Consider the following 27,721-nt stretch of genomic DNA (forward strand, 5'->3'; position numbering starts at 1 on the left):
ATGTTGTCTTCAATTCCTAGTTCCTACACGCCCATCTGCTGCCACATTTCTGGACATCAGGGCACCTAACACTTTCATGCCTGTGACCTCTGAAATCTGTGTCCCTGGTCTTGTCATCGATGACAAAAGGGGTCACTGTGGTATGATGGTAACCTACACTCTAGCTAGCGAAGAAAGCCATAACATGGTTCTAACCAGCAGCACAACATCATCAGAAAGTCATCATCAGGACAAAGCGACTGCGCTTACTCCAGGGAACTGGTCTTTATTGACCATGGGTAACTTGGAAAACCACAGATATCCAGCCTGATTAGCATCGAAGGAGTGCACAACGTGGCGACTGTGCCTGATACGCAGCTCAGGTTTTTCATTCACACCCAATTCAGTGGCACTTACGACTACGCTTGGTAACACCATTGCACCTTCATGACTTGCCATCCATACTGACTGAGCTCTTGTAAATGAAGACATTGGCCAGGCGTCATTCCCATCGCCTGTGCTCAGCATGCGATGACCCGATGTGTACAAGTCTGTAGAGACCTAGTGAAAAGACTACCTAATACAGCCTACGGAAATCAGGAAGTCAGCCGCGTCTTAAGAAACAAGGAACGGGGAATCGTCGATGCATTAATGTGTAGGATCATCAGAGAAATTGAGTAGAAGCCGCTGGGAGGCAACAAAATGGAGGACTTCTTATCCTTGAAGAACTCCTCAGCTGTACAGAGAAGAAATGGCCAACATGCTTATTCAAGGCCAATGAACACAGAAGCAGAGACGAGTATTTTGACTTCAATGCAAGAGGCAGATAATGCAGTACCTTGTGGGAGTCATGGTCACGGCTCCCACGGACATTACCGCGTATGTGTGACATCCTTTGAGAGACCTCACCTCTATATTCTTTGGCCACAATACTAATATTCGTCAATCACCCTGATATCCTTGGAAGAGACAATCCTTTCTGTCTGAACCATACATTCTTTGAGTTGCTGATGAGACCTAAACCAGTGGTCACTTCCACCTCAAAGCTCACAATGTTTCTTGCATTCTTGGTTATACCTCGCCCCGGCTGAGGGTACGTTGTTCACCTAACTTACAGTCACCAGCATCAGTGACCCGGGTTCACAAGAACGTGGAACTACCAAATACTGGATACGGCCCAACCATATAGTGATCCGTCGACTGAACAAGAGGCTCAAGAACGACACCATGCACATTCACTCAATGAGTTAACACCTTGTGTACGTCAGTGGATACTGAGGCCGCACCATGGCTCTAGCAAGTACAAGTAAATGATGAACAGGTCCATTATTACCAACATGGCGGCTCGTTGAGAAGATCCTTGGAACATCAACAGATTTGAATCCACCACAAAGCAGAGCTGTCATAAAATGCAAAGTTTCCCCGCTCCAACCCCAAAGCCCATCCCAGCCTCAAGACTGAAGGGCAGACAGGTTCTGTATGGCTCGAAACCCAAATGTTAGCACACGAGAGCTCACCGTAACTCCTAACCCACAAGACCCAATGAGTGAAGACATCCTCAGGTGCCGCCATGTCCAGTGGACGGACAGCACTGCAGGATGTGCTCTCATCCTTGCATCTCACGTGCTGCAAGATGCAATGTCGCAGAGATGGGTGTGCACCATCCCCCACCCTCCCCTCTCTCTCTTTCTGTCTCTCTGGTTCTCTCTCTGATGTACATACCTCCTTTCCTACACATTTTCTTGTTGGGCTTTCGGGCGCACTCCTTGGATATCCGTTTTACTGTAAAATGAATAAAAGACTACAGAATAACAGGAGGAACTACTGGTAGGAGGAGGGGGGGCATGCAATTCAACACAACGCTGCCCACCCAGCCCCGGGCCCACCCGCAAGCCCTCTGGTGCACCGGGAGCAGGGGGGAGGCGGGAAGAAGGATGCGAACATGGGATGCAGTGGCATCTCCCATGCTCCTAGAGGCTACAAAATGGCAGAGGGGGTCCAATCAGGGGCTGCCCCCTCCCTGCTCCCTTCCCTCTTTCTCCTGGCGGCTTTCTGCCGCACCCCAGATGCCTCAAGGGCTCCCACCAAACTCTACCTTGTGATGGGGGTCACGAGGTCCCAGGACACTCTCCTTCCTGCAGTGCAACCTACCGTCCAGCTTTGCATGACCTATGAAGGAAAGTGTTATTCTCAGAAGGGGAGCCTCCTCGACCTCGTCACTGGCACCCCAAGGTGATGCAGGGGGAATCCCTAGAGGTCATCATTCTCTGGTCCCTTTCCGTAAGCTGCAAACCTTGCCCGAGCTGACTCCATTGGGCCTAAATCACAAAATTTACAACTTTGTTTCAAGTCACGTGTCTACACAATGAGAAATCAGACAATCAGAGGCCTGTGCTCACCTGCATGTGATCTAGACATCTCTGCCTGCAGTCAGTAAAGAGCCAATAAAATGGAACTGAGGGTGTTACCACCTTTATCAATTAGTATCTCAAACTCTCAGCATAGCAGAAAAATCCACACCCAGCACAGAGCTCATTTGTTGGTGCTGTGCTTCCACACCTAGCACAGAGCTCATTTGTTTGTGCTGTGCTTCCACACCCATCACAGAGCTCATTTGTTTGTGCTGTGCTTCCACACCTAGCACAGAGCTCATTTGTTTGTGCTGCGCTTTAGCAGGGAACATCAAGGCCACAAAGGGGCAATCTGCAAACTCTTCTGTGGGTGGGAGTTTGCACGCCAAGGGCGTCACTTGACATGTCCACCTTGTCTTCATTTTTTATGGACCCTGGGTAGCAGAGTAGTCTTGGCCACCCCTGAAGTGCACCATGGTGCCTCCAAAGATTCTCTGGGCCGAGTATCAGATAATCTACTTTGTCAGGGTACTTAGTGGCACACTTACATGTGCTCAGTGTTGGCACCAAGTATGTGGGGGAGCCATAGATTGTTCTTCTATTGTCAAAGAGTGCAAGAGAGCATCTCACTATAGGACTAATATGTGCAGCTGTGAAGGAACAACCTACCACACTGGTCAAAGGGTTGCATGCACTGCAGTAAGCACCCATTGTGCACAACTGAAGATGTATAGTCAACCCATTGAGTTCACTCATTGGTCATATTTTTGTTTTAGGAGATTATATTGGACCAGCTGGGTCACGCCATCCCAATGCCCTTCCAAATCATGCCAGTGAGGTACCTTCTTGGAGAGGAAAGGGGTCAGAATTACTCTCAAGTATGGACCAAGTAACACTGGCAGTCATCTTGCTTTTGGGACGGTGTTTTAGTAAGCGGCCCATCTTGCCCAACCACTGGAGCCTTCATGCCCTAATCCTGGGACACATCATTTAAAACTAAACCTTGTCAGTCAACTCCAGACTTGGCTGACACCCCTAAATTGTACAACAAGCTCCTACCACTGACTTCCTCCATGTCTACTCTTGGGTTCCCCGTGGTGTAGTAGGAGTGTTTAAAAACCAGACCCAGTGAGATAAAAGAGGGGGCTGACTGGATGCCAATGAGGAGGTTTTAGGGGTGGGGAGGGTGGAGAGGAACCGAGGGATTGTGGGAAGGGAGGGGGCAGAGAGAACAGGTGTGTGAGAGAGACAGAGAGAGATAGAAAGAGAATGGCAGAGTCCAAAAGATGAAGAACCGCTGTAACAGAAACAAAAAAAAAGACCAAAGCGGTAAGAGGCATGCAGCCAACACAAGACACCATGCATGAGACACAACACCCAGATGAGGGGGACTGCAGGACGTGAGAAGGGCGTGGGAGTCAAACAGAACCAGAGACGCCCATTGCTCATCCCCCGGATGCCTGCGGGGGCAAAGGATTGCACTGCTTGGCATCTCGCAGTCGACACCCCATTGGGGACTCACCATCCTCTGTTGGCACGTAGATGTTCAGGTACAGACAGTCCTCATTTTGGTCCTGGATGTAGTTGGCAATAATGTCCAAGTTGGAGGTGAACCAGATGGGCATCATAATCTCTGGAACTGCATTGTGAATGTTCTGCGGGCATACAGGCGAGAAGTGAGTGGCATTCCTTATGCCAGACCAAGAGGATGGGGGCTCAGGAGGCAGAAACCTCTTCTCCCCAGTGGGCGGGGCTGCATAGGGCACCCCCAAATACTGGTCCACAGGTCCCAGCATCTCACTGGGCAGTGGCACCCGTGTGCCACGCAGCTTCCCATAGTGCGTGTTGACTGTCTGCGAGTAGGCCTGGCTCTCCGTGTGTGCCATCCTGGAAGCAAGACTGAGGATCCAGAGGGCGAGGTGAAGGTACCACTGGGAGACCCAGGTGGCTGGCTGGCATAAGAAGGGCGAGCCGGTGCTTGCCTGCACTGAGAATCGCATTGTCCACGTTGGCAAGTCTCTTGACCTCAGTCCCAAACTAGGCTCTTGAGGAAAGGAGGAGGGACTGAGGGACCAGTGGGGAAGGTGGGTTTTGTGATGAGGCTAGGAGAGGGTGGAGGGGAGGGGGGGTCTGGGGTCAGGGACATGGGCCATTAGCCACTATCTTCATGCTGCTCCGCCCCACATGTCCATCTGACAGGAGCAGTAGAACCAGGCTGGAGATGAGGGGGGACGATGAGGCACAAAGGACACCCTTCAACAAGCCAAAGGATCCGATAGGTGGGGTGAGAGAAGAGGGCGGCTGCACTTGTGAGCATGGGAGGTGGGAGCAAGGAGGGGGGTGGGAGAGGCGGGTGTAGAGGCTGGGGTTGTTAAGACCATGGAGAGGTGGGGGAGCACTGGGGCATGTAGGTGGGAGTAGGGCAGGCTGTGGGGGGGGAAGGACACTGTCTTCGTAGTGAGAATATCCAGTCACCAGTAGATCACCAAAGCCACCCAGAATGTGCCGTCTGTGCAGGATCCACGCAGGCGGGCGACAACAACCGCTGGGGCGTGTCCTCAACGCAGCAAGGTGGAGGGGCGGATAATTCTGAAAAAGAGAAAAAGAGAGAATTAACACTTTGGGTTCGACCGATTCTGCACCCTACAAATTGCCATGCTACAAGAACATGCATTCACATGGTTATTATATGGCTGTTACATGGATAACTGTCCATATGATTATCGGACTCTGCGTCGAGAGCCGCTTCCTGAGAGCAGCTCCCACCCCACCCTCTTCCTGTTCCTAGAATTTATAATATAACATGAGTAAATGCTCACACCACTTGTTGGCATGGTTACCGAAGAGCCATTACCAGGGTCAAAGGTAGAGAGACGAGTGCTTCTGTGTGCAGGTGAAATGTACAAGGCGCCCGCGTGTTCCACCGCTGGTGACGCTCCTTTACAAGGACACATATAGATAAACCGAAGGCTGAATCCTTCCTCCGCCATAAGACGCGCAATTAATCACTCTTTGAATAATGTCAATGATTATCATTATGGAAAATGTACAGCGCTGTGGCAGATCATTTGAAAATAATAAATGGCTTTGCTCCCGGCCGCCCAATCTGCCCTAAAAGAGTCCGCAACAGTGAGCCCGCCTCACAGTACACTTCTTGTCCAAGCTCCCTGGGTGCCATTTTACATTTAGGAATATCTTACTCTCACCTTCTCGTGCAGCCCAGACTCTATTCAATGGTGTTTATGGCAACATGATATTCCCCAGTGTCACTGAGTAAAGTAAGGGGCGGGTGTAATTTAATGTACCCACCAGTGTGGTTGTTCATACTCTTTCAGCTTTTGCGAACCCCCAAATTAATCGTTTGTAGAATTCAGGGACCCCCACTGAATCATTATTGGAATCTGGTGACCCCCACTGAGTCATTATTGGAATCTGGTGACCCCCACTGAGTCATTATTGGAATCTGGTGACCCCCACTGAGTCATTATTGGAATCTGGAAACACCAGCCTAGCAATGTTGAGGATTTGAACCGCAAAACAATACACACAAATACAGAAACAAGCATTGATCAAACAAATACACCATTAATGAAATACTTTAATTCAATTCGGAAACAGATGTAAAAACATAAACGATCAAAACTTTAATTTTAATGGGAAGGAAAGAGCTTTTATAAACTCAATTGAAGCCAACCATTGCTTTTACAATATTCTGTTTGAGGCATTTTCATTGCTTCCACGATTCCGTTGAAGGACACCAATGACACGTTTAGCTTCCAATTTTAAATTGCTTCACATTCATCGAACTTTTGTAAATGTAAATTTTACATTTTGTTTATTTACATATATTTTATTAACCAGTTAATATTATTTTATTTTCTAACAGTTGCGGACACCCTGAATAGGTGTTGTGGGCCCAAAGGGTTCCCAGAACCCTGGTTAAGAACCGTAGGAGCATGTACAACCCGTACTGTGAGAGCACAACTTGTGCTGTGGGAAATACCATTTCAATGATGGAGCTGGTGCTAGACGCCATGTTTCCTGAGAGTACTCTTCTCGTCGTTTGTAGGATTACTACCAGGTAACACCAGGGAGCTTCTGTTTGGGGATTGGGAGTTGTACTATAGAGGAATGCCATCATCCACGGGAACACCATCAGAATCTCAACCAACACCGAAGACACTCTCAGCACGCCCGAACACCTACACTTCCAGATCCATGTCTATCACAACACCACCCTCAGAGGAACCCTCGTCTACAGACTCCGGGACCCCGACCACAGTTTTGCGAATCCATCTCCGACCTCATCAGCACACACGCCCTTGTCTCCACAGACTACATCCTCCTCGGAGACCTGAACTTCCACCTGCAGAACGCCAACGACAGCAACTCACAACGCTGATCGCCAACCTCGCCAACCTCGGACTCAAACAACTCATTACGACGCACGCCCACTCCACCGGACACACGCTCGACCCCATCTTCTCCGCCAACAACCACGTCACCAACAGCCACACCACCGAACTCCACTGGACTGACCACCACTGCATCCACTTCTACTTCGAGAAACACACCACACAAAACCTACCGCAACGTATCCCGCACTGCAACTGGAAAAAAGTCAACGAAAACCAACTCATCATCACACTCGCCCGAGACCCTCCACCCGAACCTTCGGAAACCAACGCAGCAGCCCACAACTTCAGACAATTAATTGACGACTGCGCCAACACCCTCACCCCGATCGGGAAACCCTTCAACAGGTACACCGATATGAGAGCCATCTGGTTCAACGCCAACCTCCAAAACTCCAAGTACACCTGCAGAAGACTCGAGAAGCAGTGGCGCAATGAGCAGACACCAGACAACAACGCAGCCCTTATAAACGCCAGACACAAACACCACCAACTCATCCGAGCCACCAAAAGAACCTCTTCAAGGAACGCATCGACATAACACACATAACAGCAAAGAGCTCTTCAGCATCTTGAAAGAACTCGCCAGCTCCAGCTCCAATGAACTCCCACCGTCACAAGAACTCTGCGACTCCCTGGCTACCTTCTTCCACCCCAAGATTGCACACATCCACAACAGCTTTGACACCCAGACGTCGACAACAGACACCAACACCCCCGACTCAACACAAAAAAACCACACCGATCTTCTGCTCTCCTGGAACAACATCAATGACGAAGACACCATCAAAATCATGAACACCATCCACTCCGGCTCCCCATCCGACTCCTGCCCCCACCACATCTTCAACAAGGTATGCTCCGTCATCGCACCCCAACTCCGAAAGATCATCAACAGCCCTTTCGAGACTGCCACCTTCCCAGAGAGCTGGAAACAGGCCGAAATCAACGCCCTACTCAAGAAACACAAGACGGACCCAAAGGACCTCAAGAACTTCCGACCCATCTCCCTGCTCCCGTTCCCGGCGAAAGTCATAGAGAAGACCGCCAACAGACAACTGACCCACTTCCTGGAGGAAAACAATGTCCTGGACTCCTCCCAATCCAGCTTCCGCAGCAATCACAGCACCGAAACAGCCCTCATCGCCGCCACCCACGACATCAGGACCATACTGGACAAAGGCGAAACCGCGGCCGTCATCCTCCTGGACCTCTCGGCCGCCTTCAACACCGTCTGCCACCACACCCTACACACACACCTCCACGACGCAGGGATCCGAGGCAAAACCCTGGACTGGATCACCTCCTTCCTCACCAGCAAAACCCAAAGAGTCCGCCTCCCCCCTTTCCGATCCGAAGCCACCAAGATCACCTTCTGCAAGGCTTATCCCTCAGCCCGACCCTTTTCAACATCTACATGGCACCGCTCGCCAACACCGTCTGTGCACACCACCTCAACATCGTTTCGTACGTCGACCACACCCTGTTGATCCTCTCCCTCACCAAGGACCCGGCCACCGCCAAATCCAACCTCCATGAGGGAATGAAGGGCGTTGCAGACTGGATAAAGTCTAGCCGGCTGAAACTGAACTCAGACAAGACGGAGGTCCTCATCCTTGGCTCCACTCTCTCCGCATGCGATGACCCCTGGTGGCTGGTCATGCTGGGAGCGGCCCAACACCCACCAACCACGCACGCAACCTGGGGTTCATCCTGGACTCAGCGCTCTCTATGACCCAGATAGTCAACACCGTCTCGTCCTCCTGCTTCAACACCCTCCGCATGCTCTGCAAGATCTACAGATGGATCCCCACCGAAACCAGAAAAACGATCACCCACGCACTCGTCAGCAGTAGGCTGGACTACGGCAACGACCTATATGCAGGAACCACGGCTACACTACACAATAGACTCCAACGCATTCAAAACGCCTCTGCACGACACACCCTCGGACTACCCCGCCACAGCCACATCACTACCCACCTGAGAGATCTGCATTGGCTCCCGGTCAACAAGAGGATCATCTTCAAGCTCCTCATCCACGCTCACAGAGCACTCCACAACGCCGGACCAGCATACCTCAACAAACGACTGCCCTTCTACACCCCGAACCGCCAGCTCCGCTCCGCCGACCCCGCCCTCGCCAACGTCCCACGCATCCACCGAACAACCACCGGCGGCAGATCTTTTTCCCACCTCGCCACCAAGACATGGAACACCCTCCCCGCCCACTTGCATCTGACCCAGGACCTGCTGACCTTCAGGAGACTTCTCAAGACCTGGCTGTTCGACCAGTAGCTGCTTCCCCCCTGCCCCCCCCCCTCAGTGCCTTGAGACCCTCACGGGTGAGTAGCGCGCTCTATAAATTGACTGATTGATTGATTGATTAAGTTCAGATGGCTCAAGATTGTTTTTAAACAGCATATTTGAGTTGTTAATCTATTATGCCCTCTCGTTTTAGTATACTGATTTGATTGTGGTGATATGGGTTGTTTGTCTTAGAGGTCGCGTTTCGCTTACGTTTTCTTTTCTCTTTGTAATATAGTTACTGGAGTTTAGCTTTTTATTAAATGAACATATAATAGGGGCTGCGCGCCATTGGACTTGCATTCGCTTTTGTTTGTTATGGGGTTATCGAGTTAATGGGCTCCCTGACACAAGGTTTTTGCTTTCTTTGGTTTGCCTCGTGTAATATAGGTATACTCACCTTGCGGTTTCTACTAGAACTCTCTACCCATCGAAGCCAGTATAGGCTACATATATATGATACGGAGTAAGTATGATACCTTGAAAATTATATATATTCATGATAAGAGTTGCATATTCAAGTGCGCTATAATTGTTTTTTCTCTATTTTTAGTCTTACGACTTTGAATTTTAACTCTTTCAACGCGTGATACTCTTTTCTATTCGGCTGGCGAGGGCCAATATCCTTCAATGAGCGCATGACTATATGCATCTGGTGAGCAATTTTTACTTGACAGTAGCGTTACTCGCTTTTCTGCTTCTTACTTTTTCCTGTTTTGGTCACACTTTTTTTCGATTGCACTATTTAGGACACATTATTGAGGTGACTGTTTAGGCTTATTCTCCAGAATTTTATGTTTGATACCTTATTTTTAAAATACGGTGTCTCTTATTTCGTGACTTTTTCTGGTGCTCTTTTTTGGTGTTGGGTTCTCTGTTGTCTGTGTGTGGCATATCCTTGGTAATTGACTTTGTACTAGATTTGTAGCTGTGATGACTACACATGTGTATAGATGTAACATTGGGTGTGTGTTTTTGTTTACCAGTGTTCTTGCCCTGAAGAAGGCTTACGGTTGACACAATTATAAGACGAAACACGTGTTGGCTAGAAGTCAGTTGAACCTTATCAGGAGGAAATAAATAAGACAAACAAAAGCCTGTCACGAACACTGTTGTGGATTTTTTCTAATAACTTGGAGACTTTTTCCTCAGGACATTAACCCATTTTCCGTGTTAGTTGTATAGCTCTGTTCTATATAGTTAGTGATGGTGGATGGCCCTCACTTATGTCCTTAGAGCTAGTAGAGCTAGTATATGAGCTATAAATGAGCAGTAATAAAGGAATGGAAATTAAGAAAGGAGTAGAGATTAAGTGTATAGCTCTGCAGCTTAAGGAAGACAGGGAATGCCTGCTTTTTAAATTGTTTGTTTTAACATGAATTATTTATTAATGTATGGAATATTGTGTTTTATAAGGCCCGATTGTGTAATATGTATCTTTTATGGCTATTTTTAATAACCGAATAAAGATTATTTGAAATTGAAATTGATGTCCTTAGAGCATTTTGGGATTGAAAAACCTTTACCGTATGCAACCCAGTGCGAAACATATCCCAACCATCCTTTGCTGTGATATCTTTGTTACTACATCTCTAAATGAGGCAGATGGGTCTCGAGTTTGGGGGGCAGGAACCCCACCAATTAGGACCCGGATACCCCCAGTTTGGCCTGCGCCCCAACACAACCAAAACGAGGCACCAGCAGAGCTTACAGAGATCGTGAACTTGGTGGTACAGTTTTATTACAGTCATGTCAAAACATACTTAAGTGGAAAAACACATTCATGTAGGAAACATACTTATGTCAGACACTAAGGATACATCATGAAGAATTAGGCACTTGTAATACAGAAAACAGCACACAATATCAGTGTATTATATGGACTCATGAACACAAACACCACTACAGACCTCCCGTAATCCCAAACGCCATTGGACCACACCCGTGTAATCACCTCAGTGATGGGCGGTCCCGCCTCACCGAACCCTTATCCTCATCCCAGCGCATCCCACCCAAACACCAGGCTGCCTCAGACAGCGATGAGGTGGCCAAGAGCTGTGGCCCCATGTCAACTCCATGCCCACCCCATGTCCACTCCATGCCCACCCCATGTCCACTCCATGCCCACCCAGTGATCTGTGTGCCCTAGCCCCCAATCTGGTGCCCACATCCTCTGGTTGGCTCAGGACTGCTGGACCCTTGCCTCGGTGCTGTTCTGGAGAGTCTGCTTTGGAGGATCCCTCTGCTGACTAGGGGTGAAATTAGGACTCGAGATCACGCCACTTAAACATAGGGTGGGGTGGATGGAAAAATTGCTGTCATTCCACCTGCCGGCTCCGCAATGCACTCCTCCAGAGAAGGCTGAGGCTAGGGCAGGGTCGCCTATATACTCCTAGCCATTGCAGTGGCAGCAGGCGGAAGTGATGCGCATTCAGCTCGATGTTGCACTTCCCGTGCCCCTCCCCGCATCTCACGAGATGAGGTGACAGGAAGTCGTCAAGGGCCAGCACGTCGCCAGATCGAGAGAGGGCCTGGGCCACAGTGATCCTGGGTCCTAAATGCCTTGCCCACAGTGCTTTAAATGGGCCCGTACTGTCGGCACTTTTTTATTTTGGGAGGGAGAGTACCGGCACTTCTCAAGAGAAATGCTATACTTTTAATTGGAGAGTACCAGCACTTCTCAGAAACAAGCAGGTACTCTGCAGAGTACCTGCACTTCTATTTTTCTATTTCAAGCACTGCTTGCCTCACCCCCCCCCCCGCCCCCCCCCCCACCCCTCACTGCCTATGTGGGGTGCTCCATCCCTTATAGCAGAACTCTTATTTTTTTTCTAAACTTTGGCTCTGGACAACAGAGCTGTCCCTCAGATTACAGGTTTTTGACACTGAGACAGCAGGAAGCTAACCGCCCGTGACGTCACACATTTCATACAATCCGTCCCTCAGACAGCAGACCTATCTCTCACGCTGCACACACATGATGGTGCCCTTTATATAGCACACTTCCAGGTGACCATCTGATTGCTTTCCAAAACATCTTAGCTAAAAGACCTGTTGGTCTTGGACGGTGGATGGACCCAGGGCTTTAAGTGAGCCGGGTCTCACCGGGTCTGAGCACCGGCAATTTTTTTAAGGGGGACTCAAAACGGGTCTCTATCGGTCTCAGTTGTGTGCCCTGGCAAAGGCGGTCCGTTTTTTTCCGGACTGCAGTGACAGCAGGCGCATCGAAGCGCGCGTGGGGAGCGTTGTAGGGGAAGGGGAATCCTTTAAAGAGTAGTTTCTCTCTGGATTTCCCTTCTCTGTTTGAAACTCAGGAGAAGCAAAAGTGTCCTGGTGTCACCAGGGCTTTAGGTGAACGTTTTTTCAATATTATATACAAGCCATAGTTGCTGCTTATTTATCTCATGCAACTAACAACCATTTACAAAGCCAATAGTCCTGACTTTTAGGTATGATGTGACTTGTTGTACCATATATCTGAACGCAATGACAGGGACAGCAAAATACAAGTCGGGCAGTTACGTGTTTTAAGCCACGCCCACTTGAAGCCCTGGATGGACTCAGCGGTGCAGTTCTTGAACAGCAAAGATAGCTCTCAAGTCTCAAAGACTGTACAGGCTCAGACAATAGGCCTATGACAGAATGCACAGAGAAAAACATATTGCACCGAAACACTTATTAACACATAGTAACACGCCAAGGTGCGTTACGGATTGCCTTCGGAATCATGAAAATGATGTTCACTGATCGCCGAGCTTGTGCCTGCTTCCAGTGGAGTTCGGCTGTGACTGCTCACTGAGGGGCCGGGACACGACTCCCCACCTGGAGGGGACAGCTCGCTGACAGCCCCGGCTCTGACTGCTCAACCAGAGTCTGTGGCTGTCACTGACAGCTCAGGCAAGCCTGCTACGCATCCTTTTCAACCGCAGCCAATCAGAGCACGGAACTCATCTCCTAGCAACGGCCCGTGAGGGAGGGATGCAGCAGCTCCCTGCATGGGTACCCTGCCTGTGCGCCCTGCAGACATGCAGGTATCTGTACCGGAAGCCACCCCCAGAGCATCATGAGACGCAGCAATATATCCGGTGGCGCGAGCCCTCACTTCTCGACTTGGAGCAGTAAATGTGCAGTGCATGGAAACCCTCACGGGTGACAACTTAGGAGCGCTCTATAAATCTACTGAATGATTGATTGATTGATTGCAGGCATGGAATTGTGAAACCCCAGTCATACTGTGGCATGGACCTGGGAGCCGCGAGCCGCACCTGAAACCACACCACATGTGCACCTGACACTGGCTGCCCTTCTAGGGCGTACAATGCACACACGGTGCACCACGATGGTGGTGTAAGTGTGCCTCCTAGAATTCCAACTCCATGGCCCAGGCTGTGCTCGGGAAGAGGGGCGACAAGGCATTATTTTCCCTTTTTCTGTAGACGATATTGGGGTAAATAACTTCCTCTGTTGGATTTCCTAGGAGTGTTCGTGTTAGCCAATTACCAGTGAAACACTTCATTTGTATCTGAAATGCCAACTCTGCCTTCTCACTTATTGGAGGGCGCCTGTGTTACGCCCCTGACATAGTGCAGTTATCTAAAGTGTCAGACCTGGCCGAGAGTGTTATACAAGCCATGGAGACACCTGTAAGCGAAGTCACCTACTCCATTTAAAAAACTGCTTGATTCATGCGTGAAATCAAAAGTGGAGTCTGGTCATGCATTGTGTGAGGGTTCAGTTCTTCATTCACATTCTGCATTAAGACAAGCACTGGCGAAGTGAATCATTTCTCTTATGTGTAGTAGGAAGTTTAACACCGCAGTAAAGGTACAACATGGACAGCAGCAGCTAACACTAATATTAGGTTCAGGGCAGGTGACAGAAGAAACAGGACAGGATCCTCTCACGCTTACAGGACAGGCACAATGCAGGCAGCGAACACACTAAGGAGTGAGTGAGAGACACTTACGGCCTGTTGCATGATTTCCATAGATGACATAAACATACAAGAAGTACACAACCCCTGGAAGAAGCATCCATTCCCCTGATGGAGATACTATACCCTCATGCACTCACAGTCTGAACTCTCACCGACCAAGTATGGTGTGGAGCACCAGTGGCTTCCATATCTCGCACTGGGAAGCATCCGAGAGTACGACTGTTCACTGGTTGTAGAGTCTCTGGTTCGGGCGAGGTTATGTCGCTTATATCCACAGTCACCCCTTTGTTAAACTGTCAGACCTATAATAAAACCGCATGTGGGTAAGCTAAGAACGTTTTTTTACCATTTCCTCCCTACCCCACGATTAACAACAGGAGGGCCCAGCAACAGACGTCGACTTCTTTTTTCCTTTGCCATGTTCCTGTTCTCAAATATTACATCTGTGGGGTCAGGCTTCACCAACAGGAATATAGATATCTAATACCATATATTGTAGGGCATCCTTGCTTCTTAGGGCATGTTCACCAGACTTTTGGGTGGCTGTTAGGGTCAATTTGCTCCACTCCTTGAAAAGGTCTTGCGGCACGGCATTAGTGAGGTTGTCGCTGTGTGCAGCATGTTTCACATGGCGAGTCACTTTAATCATAGCTTATGCTATGAAACAAGCCATGCCCACGCTGGCAAGCCACACTCACAGCTGACTGGGTGTAAGCAGTGGGAGTGCATAGGCCTTGAGACTGTGAACCCCAAGCCCAGCACCAAAGCATTTCCTGCCTCACTACCAGCCCCAGTGGTGATAATTCTCCACGGCCCGTCTGTGTTGCATCCTGTCTGAAAAAGCAGGCCCATGAAGCTGCAGAGAGAAGCTCTTCGCTCAGTCTGGACTGTCTACCCCGCTGCAAGTGCCACTGGCTGCCACTTTTCTATCAGATGTAGGACTGTTAACATTAGGCCTGGGAGGTGAACTCCGCTCCGTTCATGAAGTTTGCAGAGTTTCCATTCCGCGCTCCACAGAGCTCACGGAGTGCAAAAAACTTCACTCCGCTTACTACAGCAGAGTTTTTGCCCTGCTCGCGAATGGTAAGTTGGCGAGCGCGAAATACTGCTCGGGTTGAATTTCTACCCGAGCGGCAGGAAGATCTGCCCGAATGGCAGTTCGCACTGCACTCTGCCACTTGTGGAACTTCGCAGAGTATTTTGTCAGTTCGTGGAGTTCTGTGTAGCGAACCTCCACGAAATTACGCCCAGGCCTGGTTTATATAAAAAAGTGTATTTCGTTTGGTTTACTTTAGTGCCCTAGATTGCATCACTGCACTGAGAGTACTTTGTTAGGATTATAGAACCACATCCTTTGTGAAGCAATAAATATAGCCAAAACTGGTTCTATATTTCAGCCAGTGTCCAGCCGGACAGAGGCACCTTTAATAAGTTAAGTTGAGATGGGCTGTTGCTGGAATCCTTTGTGTGCGGCCGGGCTTGTGCTCCGCTGAGCACACTTGCACTGCTTTTCCCCTCAACGCCACGATCGGCCAGGCTGGGTTCCGCCGATAGGGACTGCATCTCCCAGCATTCCAGGGGGACCAGGTGACGCTCCCGCTCCCGCTGACGAGCTTTCCCGCGCCTGGAGGCATTTAAATCTGAGGGCGGTGGCGAGGACTCTGTGGGCTGTTGCTGGAATCCTTTGTGTGCGGCCGGGCTTGTGCTCCGCTGAGCACACTTGCACTGCTTTTCCCCTCAACGCCACGATCGGCCAGGCTGGGTTCCGCCGATAGGGACTGCATCTCCCAGCATTCCAGGGGGACCAGGTGACGCTCCCGCTCCCGCTGACGAGCTTTCCCGCGCCTGGAGGCATTTAAATCTGAGGGCGGTGGCGAGGACTCTGTGGGCTGTTGCTGGAATCCTTTGTGTGCGGCCGGGCTTGTGCTCCGCTGAGCACACTTGCACTGCTTTTCCCCTCAACGCCACGATCGGCCAGGCTGGGTTCCGCCGATAGGGACTGCATCTCCCAGCATTCCAGGGGGACCAGGTGACGCTCCCGCTCCCGCTGACGAGCTTTCCCGCGCCTGGAGGCATTTAAATCTGAGGGCGGTGGCGAGGACTCTGTGGGCTGTTGCTGGAATCCTTTGTGTGCGGCCGGGCTTGTGCTCCGCTGAGCACACTTGCACTGCTTTTCCCCTCAACGCCACGATCGGCCAGGCTGGGTTCCGCCGATAGGGACTGCATCTCCCAGCATTCCAGGGGGACCAGGTGACGCTCCCGCTCCCGCTGACGAGCTTTCCCGCGCCTGGAGGCATTTAAATCTGAGGGCGGTTGCTCGTCCCGCGAGGACGCGCGCGGGACGCGCCGGGCTAAGCCCGGGCAAAGGGCGGGCCCTCTGTGGCCCTCAGAGGCACTAGGAGGCCGGGCTGGGCCACGTCCAGTCACAATTGACTATTGGGTACTGGACTCGTATGACATATGAGAGCTTCTGTTGCAAACCTGTGAATATTGTAGCGGTATCCGGACTGTCCAGGTTACATATGTTGATTGGTGTGGTGGTTGTGTAGCGCTACAGGTAATAGAGTAACTGATATATATGAGGTGTATTGTTGTATTGAGTAGGTAACTGCTGATTAACAAACGCTGAATAATATCTGGTCACTTAGTTTTCACCATATTGGGTGTAAGGGGGTTGTTTACATAAAGAGGGCAATGGCTACCAAACCAAAAACTAGATCTACCAAAAGTAAAGCGAGCACCCCGCTGATTACGTCAAATGGCCCATCTAACACTGATACTCTTGTCGGGTATTCTGCACCCCCAACGGCCATTGATTTAATGCTACGGAAGGTCATTGGGGCAGTAAACGGGGAAATCGAACGCACCCAGAGACGCTTATCAATGACCCCCACGCAAAACCCTCATACTCAAACACACAGTAGTCCTATGCAAGGCCCACAAGTAAATCTGTGTGATAGCCTGTTAGGTAACAGCCCGGATATTTCAATTGAAAATTTACCTTGTGGCCAGCAACTAATAGAGGTCGATTCACCAATTGCTAAGGTAACAAAAAAACTCAACTCTGATAAATCTATGTTGCCTAAAAGAGGCCCCAAGTTCACGCAAGCAAAGAAGTCAAAACCTTCTAATAAGTGTAGGAAGAAGCAATTAACTGAGGACGAGCCTATAGATGTAAATACATCAACTCCACTAAATCCCCCAGGATGGCTACAACCAGTTATAGCTGATTTGCAAAAACATCTAGAATCCTTCATCACTGCTCAAATAAAGCCACTCTTTAGCAAACTAGATAAAATCACTAATGAGCTTCATAAACAGGCTAAGTTGAAGGAAAGTAACTCCAACCCTGCTGGAAATTCAACCCCAATTGTAAATCCCCCATCAAGGCCACCACCCATGGATAACACTAGCACTAGAAATGAGCTATGCATTACTGCCCAGGTTCATGTTCCATCTATAAGTGCAGACCAGTTACAGGATAGAGGTCGGCCTGAAAACACTGAAGACTGTCAACTCAGAAATAAAGATCAGTCTAGTAGACCGCAGGTAAAGTCAGGGCAGGTTGTGTCCCATGAGCAGGCGGATGCATGGCAGAAAGTACCTATTAGCAAGGGAAAAATCTACCCCTCCCCCCCTGGAGTAAATTTACCCCCTGAAGCAAGCCCCTATGTTGTGATTTTCGCTGGGGTTCCTGAACTCAGGGGGGGCCAAAGGGAGGTACACCTAGAGCTAAAAAATAAAATTATATACTGGTTAAATACACACAGACCGCTCCAGGGGAGGGAAAGGGGAGAAATCATCCATGTAAGAAGAGTACCATGGTTGGGCAACAGAGGAAAAGACATTGAAGGGGATTGCATTATCGCAAATTTTAGGAACCCAAAGTTAGTGGAGTATATACTGGGAAATTACAACAAAAATGCAACTAGTACTATTCGAACTTTGCCTCTGGCCTATTTTTATCCTAGAAATGGCCCTGTGCCCCCTCTGACTCACAATCTAGGTGGGAAAGGAGGAGGTACAGATGGAGGCTGGATAAGGAATAGTGAATACAGTTATTTCCCACCTTTAAACTCGCTGGGCCCACAGTGGGAGAATAGATTCAGCCCCCTCCAATCATTGGACGAAAATGATTGACTGATTAAATCAGTTGTATGTTTGGTAGGGAAGGAATTAAAGACGCCCACGGAAATAAGTGAACTAACATCAGAGGGAATGCACACATCCAATGACTTAGAAATCGGCCCGCAACACCAGATTGGGGAGAGGACAGATCCACTATTAGAAGGGAGGGAGGTACACGAATTGGTTACCCATGGCTTAAGGCTCTCCGGGACACAGGACCCAATAGTGAAAATAACATCCTGGAATATTGCAGGCCTTGCTGGGAAAATAAGCAATACAGAATGGAGGAAGCAATTAAGGGATTCCCATATAATAGCCCTGCAGGAGACATGGGCAGTTGAGCCCGATAATTATTATTTAGAGGGGTATAAATCCTTCTTTGTACCAGCTCGAGAGAGTAGGGCTGGTAGAGCAAAGGGAGGTCTATTGATATACGCTGATGTTAACCTGAAGGGGAGATGGACTGTGCCTGCTTGGACCTCAGATAACTTGCAAGCAGTTACCTTCCAGGGACATGGGCTGAGGGTACAATTATTTAACTTCTATAACCCCGGCCCGGGAAGTGGCACTAATGCCGTGCTGGAAGAATTAGATCTTAGACTACAACAGGAATCTGATCTAAGAAAAGGCGGAGATAATTTATTCGTCCTCCTAATGGGGGACCTAAATTGTCATCTTTGCGCACGTTTGACACCGGTAACTACCCATTGGGATCTATGCCCATTTGAAAAGGGCCCACATTTGGAGCACACAGTCGAGGGTATACTAATATCAAAAATATTAGGGAGACACTCATTAGTACATACCATTGACTTGGTAATCCCAGAACCTGAGGGCACCCTGATACCGACCTTCAAAGGAAGGGGATGTTCGTCTATTATAGACTATATTTTTATATCCACCTTCGCTAAACACCTGATTGGGATGATAAATACCAAATGGAGTGCCTTCAGCGATCATAACCCTTTGGTTATAGATATACTGTACAAAGACCATACTAAAATGAATAAACAACTGGATATTATTCTACATCCCACCGATCAGGGAAGGCGGTTAAAATGGGCAAAAATCAACGCCCCTGAATTTTATATTGCATTGGTGCAAAAGGGGAGAAAGTGGCTTGAGGAGTGTTTAGACCTCCACATTGAGGGAGCTGACTTAGTTGCCGCTTTTAGGGAGCTAACGGAACGCGTTGGGAAACTTTTGGTGGCAAAAGGCTCCAGAAAATTAATGAGTCACCCAAGATGGTTTGATGTAAATTGTGCACGTGCACTAAGAAATCTAAAGTCAAGCCTAAAGGTAAAGCCGAGGAATATTGGGGAAGTGGCAAAGCATAGGAAAATCTATAAAATAACGATCCTAGAAAGAAAAGCCACATTAAAAGCGGAATTATGGGCGGATTTAAGAGAGGCTGGTAAAAACAGAGACTTTACTGAATTCTGGAAGATCATAAATAGGCCCTCTCTGTATGATTGTAACACACCGGTCGTCAGCACAAATATACTCCCACAGCAATGGGTAGCCCACTTTGAGAAGCTCTATAATAATTCCAAGGCCTGTAAACAAGAAGGGGAATGGGTTGGCAACAGGAATGAGGCACGGGACTTCACACTCACGGAGATAACGCAAGCAATTAATGGATTAACTTCAAACAAAGCACCTGGGCCAGATGGCACTCCCCCAGATCTGTATAAAAGTAATGTTGATCTGTGGGCACCTATTTTGATGAGAGTGCTAAACGCAGCCATTAAAACAGGACTCCCGAGGTCATGGTCCACTGCCCTAATAGTTCCTATTTTTAAAAAAGGAAATAAGGACAATCCCCAGTGCTATAGACCTATATCACTAATTGATGTTTCGGCAAAAATTTTGGGGCGGGTGGTTTTAAATCGTCTAATGGCCTGGACGGAAGAACAGCACACAATAGTTGACACCCAGTATGGTTTTAGAGCGGGAAGATCGACCAGTGATCAATGTTTAAATTTATACTTACTGGTCGCTAAATATACCTGTGCGAGTAATGGGACCATTTACATGGGATTTATGGACCTTGCAGCGGCTTTCGACAACGTGAACAGAAGTAAGCTTTGGGAAATGATGACTGCATTGGGGATTGATCAGGGATTGATAAACATTCTGAGAGAGCTGCACTGGAACACTACGGCGAGGGTGCGCTATAGCATGGAGGGGGGACAAACTGATACCTTCCCGTGTTCAAGTGGAGTAAGGCAGGGGTGCATTCTTGCCCCCTTCCTATTCTCACTATATATAAATGACTTAGAGGCAACCCTCGTAGCCAAGGCAGCCGATTGTCCCAGGGTAGGAAAGCGTCAAATACCTGTTCTTTTATATGCGGATGACGCAGTCCTCCTTGCTCGGACACCGCGAAGTCTCCAAATATTGATTAATGGTTTTGTAGACTTTATGGAAAAATTAGATTTGTCTGTAAACCTGACCAAGTCATTTGCGTTGATCGCAGGCAAAAAACCGATTAAAAAACCAGTGTTCAATATTGGGACCCATGTCATGGATATAGTAAATACCTTCCCGTATTTAGGTCTACTGTTTGATCAAAAAAATCAATTTGATAAATTGGTGGAGGAACGCTGCTCTAAATTAGCTTCGTCATGTGGTGCAATCCTGAATTTCGCACAAAGATTAGGCTGCTGGTCCCCCGAGCAAGTAATGACCTTATACAACTCAATAAGTATAGCCAAAGCGGTATACGGAGCAGAGGTGTGGGGCTTCAGGGATGTTAAATATCTGCAAATGGAAGAAGATAAATTTATTCGCAGAATACTGAAGATCCCACACACGATACCAGCTGAAATCGCACACTCTGAACTTGGTATCCCATACATTGCTGACTTGGTCAAAACTAAACCAGTTTTGGCTTGGCTCAGCATCTGGGTAAACCCGGATGCTGAACTAAGCAAGGAAATTCTTAATGACTGCTTACAAAGAGACAAAGGAATGACAATCTCATGGTTGAAATATGTTAAAGTAACCCTAGAATCTGTAGGCCAGCACACACTCTTTAGCACCCCTGCTCTAATTTCAAGAAATAGTAAAACACAAATTAAAAGATTGTTGGTGGATAAAATGGAAGCCCTCAGGGAGACTAAAGCAATCACATCAAAACGCTCAGTGGTAGCCCATTGTCTAGTTAAGGAGACAGGGGGCATGGAACCATATCTATTCCTGTTGCATAAACAACAGGATAGATTTTTAATGTGTCGTTTTAGGCTCAATTTGTTGCATAATATTTTATCTTATCCATCGGGTTTTACTGCAACTATTGAGCTGAAGGGTGCCTGCGGCTGCGACAATTTGTCTCCGCAGGACACCCTTCATTTTGTATTATTGTGTCCATTTTACCGTTTACCTAGACAAATGTTTTTAATTGATATTTTAAAACGTGGAAAATTCCGACATGCAAAGGTAGCTTTGTTGTTTCTCCAAAAAGCAAGTGATATGTACACTTTATGTTCAGTGATAAGCTTTTTGAAAGCTGCAGTGAGATTAAGGAACACTAGAGACTAATTCACTATTTGCACCCAAATGAATTGTAACAGTTCGGCTGATGGTTATTTTTATATTGATGATATGTATAACTGTATATGTTGCTGTATTTTTAATATGTACTTTTTATGATGATTTTTAAACCATCGAAATAAAGATTTTGAACTGAACAATGAATCAAAAAAATGTAAGTATGATTTCAGTGGGATACAAGCCTGTATCCTGGGACTTACATATCGTAAGAACAAATTGTGAAAAGACGTTCAGGCAATTTGTAGGATGTTTCAATCAGAAAATTATATAGAATAGCGAAACATCTGATACATTTACTGCCACCTTCACATTACGTTATGTACAAAGAATACAATGTGTTGACGGCGTTTCGATCCATATCAGGAGGATATCGGATCATCATCAGGACTAATCAATTAAATTGCCCATGTTGTAAAGCCTCATTGTACGAGGGCTCTAGGACTGGTGATGTGTCCAGATAATTCCTATACGACGCAAGTCTGGTATCGAGAGAAATAGGGCGATGCCTACGGCTTACGGATTCCGGGAATACAGGTCACGGTGTAATGTCTGTGATAGTCTCAGGATGGTGAGAGGATCGGATACCGTGACCACACCAGAGACGACTCGCTCGGGCAGCGCGAATGCGGAAGTGATGATAAAAAAGGAGGCAGAGAGAAGAAAAGTATTTGCCTAGGGTCAAACAGTTTGGTCAAGCTTGGAAGCCGGGATTGAAATTAGGTTTCCTGATGATACATTTTACAATTCAGATCCTGGATGGATACCCCATTTTTCTCCCTTCTGCCCTGATGCAAATTGTATTAATGACCCAAGAAGAAATTTGACTGTCTTGTGCCTCCTGTACAAGGCCTTTATTGATGTTGATAGAACTTTGAGGTCTTTCAAACCACATACACGAAGGGCCTGTGTGCAGTGCACATCCCAAACTAAATTCCATTAAGGCGCTCTCAAATGATATGATCACATAAACGGAGATTGAGGGAAGAAAAGTAATTGCCTAAGGTCACACAGGTTGCACAAACATCAAAGCTGTGAGTTAAAATTGGGTCTCTGGGTCAAGGCCTCATAACTAGTTTTTGCCCTTGGTCCAACAAAAGCTTTGAATGGGGCAATGCATGTAAGGCAAGAACATTCAAAATATCCTTGGCTTTTCATAAGATGCTCCAACAGCAGTGAAAACAGCCCTCTTCATAGAACAGGTACAGCTTGGGCAGAAACAGTGCAAGCTTCCCTCCCTCAGAGGACATAGGGTACCACCCGCACATGCCTTTCCCATCACAGGACAGGTACAAATCAGTCAGCAGCAGTGCAAGCTTCCCTCCCTCAGAGGACGTAGGGTATCACCCGCACCTGCCTTTCCCATCACAGGACAGGTACAAATCAGTCTGCAGCAGTGCAAGCTTCCCTCCCTCAGAGGACGTAGGGTACCACCCGCATCTGCCTTTCCCATCACAGGACAGGTACAAATCAGTCCGCAGCAGTGCAAGCTTCCCTCCCTCAGAGGACGTAGGGCACCACCCGCACCTGCCTTTCCCATCACAGGACAGGTACAAATCAGTCAGCAGCAGTGCAAGCTTCCCTCCCTCAGAGGACGTAGGGTACCACCCGCACCTGCCTTTCCCATCACAGGACAGGTACAAATCAGTCAGCAGCAGTGCAAGCTTCCCTCCCTCAGAGGACGCAGGGTACCACCCGCACCTGCCTTTCCCATCACAGGACAGGTACAAATCAGTCCGCAGCAGTGCAAGCTTTACTGCCCAAGAGAACAGAGACAGTACGGCAGCAGCAAGGCAGGCTTCCCTCTCTCACAGAAGGCAACATGTGCAGTCTTCCATTCCCTGCAGAACAGACCCAGCTGTGCAGACGAGTGCCATCTTCCATCCCTCACAGACCATGTACAGGTCAGGCATAAGTGACAGATCTCTGGAGTGGGTGCTTAGCTCGCTGAGAGGAATGTACACGTGGAAGAGTGAGTGAAAGTTCAGACACCATTCTCACTTGGGTGATAGTTCACATCAGCTGGAAGGCCTGCAGTTGTCACTTGGAAGCCCACTCTTTGTGTTGATTGGTCGGAGTTCCATGCATTGGGAAGTATAAGTAAGGCATCATTATCTGGCGCAGCCTCGCCTCAACCCTGAGTATATCTGCTCTAGAGAGGCACGCATCCACATGCACCAGGCTCGGTGCAATCCCTGCCTCGATGCTGCACCGCTTCCAAATGCTTAGGGACGCCAGTTCTACACTAGTCCTAGTTTTATGTTATGACCTCGAGCTGTGCAAGATCACACTTCCAGTGTACACAGCGCTGTGAGGGACCTTACCTCTTCCCTGTTGCGACCACGAGTTGCGGCAGGATCTCACCCCTGCTGTGCAGGCACCATAAGATGTGACAGAGAACCACCACTGGTCATCGGGCCCGGTGGCAGGCCGCAGGGACCCACTGCTGGTGCACGATTTCACCAATGGTGCACGTGCTGCAAGAGCTGCGGCAGGATCCTAGCCCTGCTGTGCAGTCACCATAAGATGTGACAGAGAACCACCACTGGCTATCGGGCCCGGTGACAGGCCGCAGGGACCCACTGCTGGTGCACGATTTCACCAATGGTGCACGTGCTGCAAGAGCTGCGGCAGGATCCTAGCCCTGCTGTGCAGTCACCATAAGATGTGACAGAGACCACCACTGGTTATCGGGCCCGGTGACAGGCCGCAGGGACCCACTGCTGGTGCACTGGAACCATAAGCTGTGACACAATTTGACCAATGGTGCACGTGCTACATGGGCTGCGGCGGGATCCCACCCCTGCTGTGAAGTCACCATAAGATGTGGTGGAATACCACTACCGGTCATCAGGCCCAGTGACATGCCGCAGGGACCCACTGCTGGTGCACTGGAACCATAAGGTGTGACACGGTTTCACCAATAGTGCACCTCCTACATGGGCTGCGGTAGGATCCTACCATTGCTGTGCAGGTACTGTAAGATGTGGTGGAATACCACTACCGGTCATCAGGCCCAGTGACATGCTGCAGGGACCCACTGCTGGTGCACTTGAACCATGAGGTGTGACACAATTTCACCAATGGTGCACGTGCTACATGGGCTGCGTCAGGATCGCAGCCCTGCTGTGCAGGCACCATAAGATGTGGTGGAATACTACCACTGGTCACCAGGCCCAGTGACATGCTGCAGGGACACACTGCTGGTGCACTGGAACCATAAGGTGTGACACGATTTCACCAATGGTGCACGTCCTACATGGGCCGCGGCAGGATCCTACCATTGCTGTGCAGGTACCGTAAGATGTGGCAGAATACCACCACTGGTCATCGAGCCAGTAACATGCCGCAGGGACCCACTGCTGGTGCACTGGAACCATAAGTGCATCTATGTACCTACATGTACTTGGATCTGTGTGTCTGTTACTTTTTTACCTGAAAAAGCATATCCAATGCACTACCCTATTTTTCATCCTGTACCTCTATCAATATCTTTAATCTACATATACTTACCTCCTTTATGCATCTATAAACTTTCAATGTACATATGGATCTATATATTTATCACTTTCTTCTAATTTGGCATTTCCAATGCACTACCTTATTTCTCAGCTTATACTTCTCTCAATATATCTTCTAGCCCAACTTTCTGACTCGTCTCAAACTTCTTTCTATTACTCCTTCCAATGCACTACCCTATCTCTCACCCTATACATCTATCAATATACCCTCTACATCCACTCTCTCATTTATCCCATACCCCATACCACTACGATGATTCCCAAAATAACCCTTTCTAGACTCTCCCGTACTCTACCCCTCCTTGCATCATCTGACACCTCTTTTACTATACTGATCCCCCAAAACAAGCCTTTCTAAACTCTTTCCTCTCACTCTTCCTCTCCAAAAACCCTTTTTCCCACCCAAAAGCCTCCTCCTACTGCTATGACCTAAAACAATTTTTTTTAACAAATTCCTTCACTCTTCTATCCCTCCACTATCCTTTTCAATCAAAATAATAGCCTAACATGTTCACTTCTCAAATTCCATATTCCACTATCCTAATTCACCATTAATCCTTTATGGGTTCCAGAGTAGCGTGCTACTCGCCAATAAAGCGTTTTAACACCCCATCAGGGTTACAAGCGCTATATAAATACAAACCTCTTTCCCTCTTCTATCCCACCACCTACCCTTCTCAATCCAAATAACTGATTAACATATCCACCATTCAAATTACTTCATATTTCACTATACTAATTTTCAACACTAATCCTTTATGGGTTCCGGAGTAGTGTGCTACTCACCAAAAAAGCGCTTCAAAACCCCATCAGGGGTAGCAGGTGCTATATCAATGCAAACCTTTCTTCCCCTTCTATCCCTCCGCTATCCTTCACACTCCAAATAACTGACTAATATCCACCACTCACATTACTTTCATATTTCACCATACTAATTCAACACTAATCCTCTATGGGTCCCGGAGAAGCGTGCTACTCGCTGAAAAAACACATTGACGCCTCTTCAGGGGTAGGAAGCGCTATACAAATGCAATTACAATACACTTACAATACAATAAGATGTGACACGATTTCACCAATGGTGCACCTCCAACATGGGCAGCGGCAGGATCCTACCATTGCTGTGCAGGTACCGTAAGATGTGGCAGAATACGACCACTGGTCATCGAACCAGTAACATGCCAGAGGGACCCACTGCTGGTGCACTGGAACCATAAGGTGTGACACGATTTCACCAATGGTGCACGTGCTACATGGGCTGCAGCAGGATCCCAGCCCTGCTGTGCAGGTACCATAAGATGTGGTGGAATACTACCACTGGTCACCAGGCCCAGTGACATGCCGCTGGGACCCTGCTGGTGCACTGGAACCATAAGGTGTGACACGATTTCACCAATGGTGCACGTGCTACATGGGCTGCGGCAGGATCCCACCCCTGCTGTGAAGTCACCATAAGATGTGGTGGAATACCACTACCGGTCATCAGGACCAGTGACATGCTGCAGGGACCCACTGCTGGTGCACTGGAACCATAAGGTGTGACACAATTTCACCAATGGTGCACGTGCTACATGGGCTGCGGCAGGATCCCACCCCTGCTGTGCAGGCAGCATAAGATGTGGTGGGATACACTGCGGGTCATCGGGCCCAGTGACATGCCACAGGGACTCACTGCTGGTGCACTGGAACCATAAGGTGTGACATGATTTCACCAATGGTGCACGTGCTACATGGGCTGCAGCAGGATTCCAGCCCTGCTGTGCAGGTACCATAAGATGTGGTGGAATACTACCACTGGTCACCAGGCCCAGTGACATGCCGCTGGGACCCACTGCTGGTGCACTGGAACCATAAGGTGTGACACGATTTCACCAATGGTGCACGTGCTACATGGGCTGCGGCAGGATCCCACCCCTGCTGTGAAGTCACCATAAGATGTGGTGGAATACCACTACCGGTCATCAGGACCAGTGACATGCTGCAGGGACCCACTGCTGGTGCACTGGAACCATAAGGTGTGACACAATTTCACCAATGGTGCACGTGCTACATGGGCTGCGGCAGGATCCCACCCCTGCTGTGCAGGCAGCATAAGATGTGGTGGGATACACTGCGGGTCATCGGGCCCAGTGACATGCCGCAGGGACCCACTGCTGGTGCACTGGAACCATAAGATGTGACACGATTTCACCAATGGTGCACGTGCTACATGGGCTGCAGGAGGATCCCACCCCTGCTGTGCAGGCTCCATAAGATGTGGCAGATGAGCCCATACAAGGGCGAAACTGGCCCTGGATTGCTTGTGTTCCAATTTAGAGAGGACCTGGTTCGGGTCTTCCCATTGGAGCAGGGTCAGGACTGATTTGCATGTAGCTGGGTCCAAACTTAGGTGGCATCGTGTGCAAAATAACAAAGAACTGGGGTGCTGCCTGAGTAATAACCCGTGGCTGAGATTAATTCAAGCATTCCATCCTTCACTTTTTTATATACTTTAGTGCGTCATTCGCACACCAGGCTGCTGGTAGTATGCAC

General features: G+C 48.6%; 1 protein-coding gene across 3 annotated transcripts in view; it reads right to left on the reverse strand.

The window, feature by feature from the left end:
- The window catches only part of LOC146829706 (neuroligin-3), a 1,048,059-nt gene that overhangs the window by 418,496 nt on the left and 601,842 nt on the right, over positions 1 to 27,721 (reverse strand). For all 3 annotated transcript variants that reach the window (XM_085608418.1, XM_085608416.1, XM_085608417.1), the window contains one exon: positions 3,853 to 4,919. In XM_085608418.1, coding sequence (XP_085464544.1) covers positions 3,853 to 4,330 — 478 coding nt within the window. In that variant the 5' untranslated portion in view covers positions 4,331 to 4,919. The remainder of the gene's footprint in view (positions 1 to 3,852; positions 4,920 to 27,721) is intronic.

This window comes from Triturus cristatus, chromosome 5_2 (assembly GCF_964204655.1).
Source record: "Triturus cristatus chromosome 5_2, aTriCri1.1, whole genome shotgun sequence".
NCBI classification, from domain to species: Eukaryota; Metazoa; Chordata; class Amphibia; order Caudata; family Salamandridae; genus Triturus; species Triturus cristatus.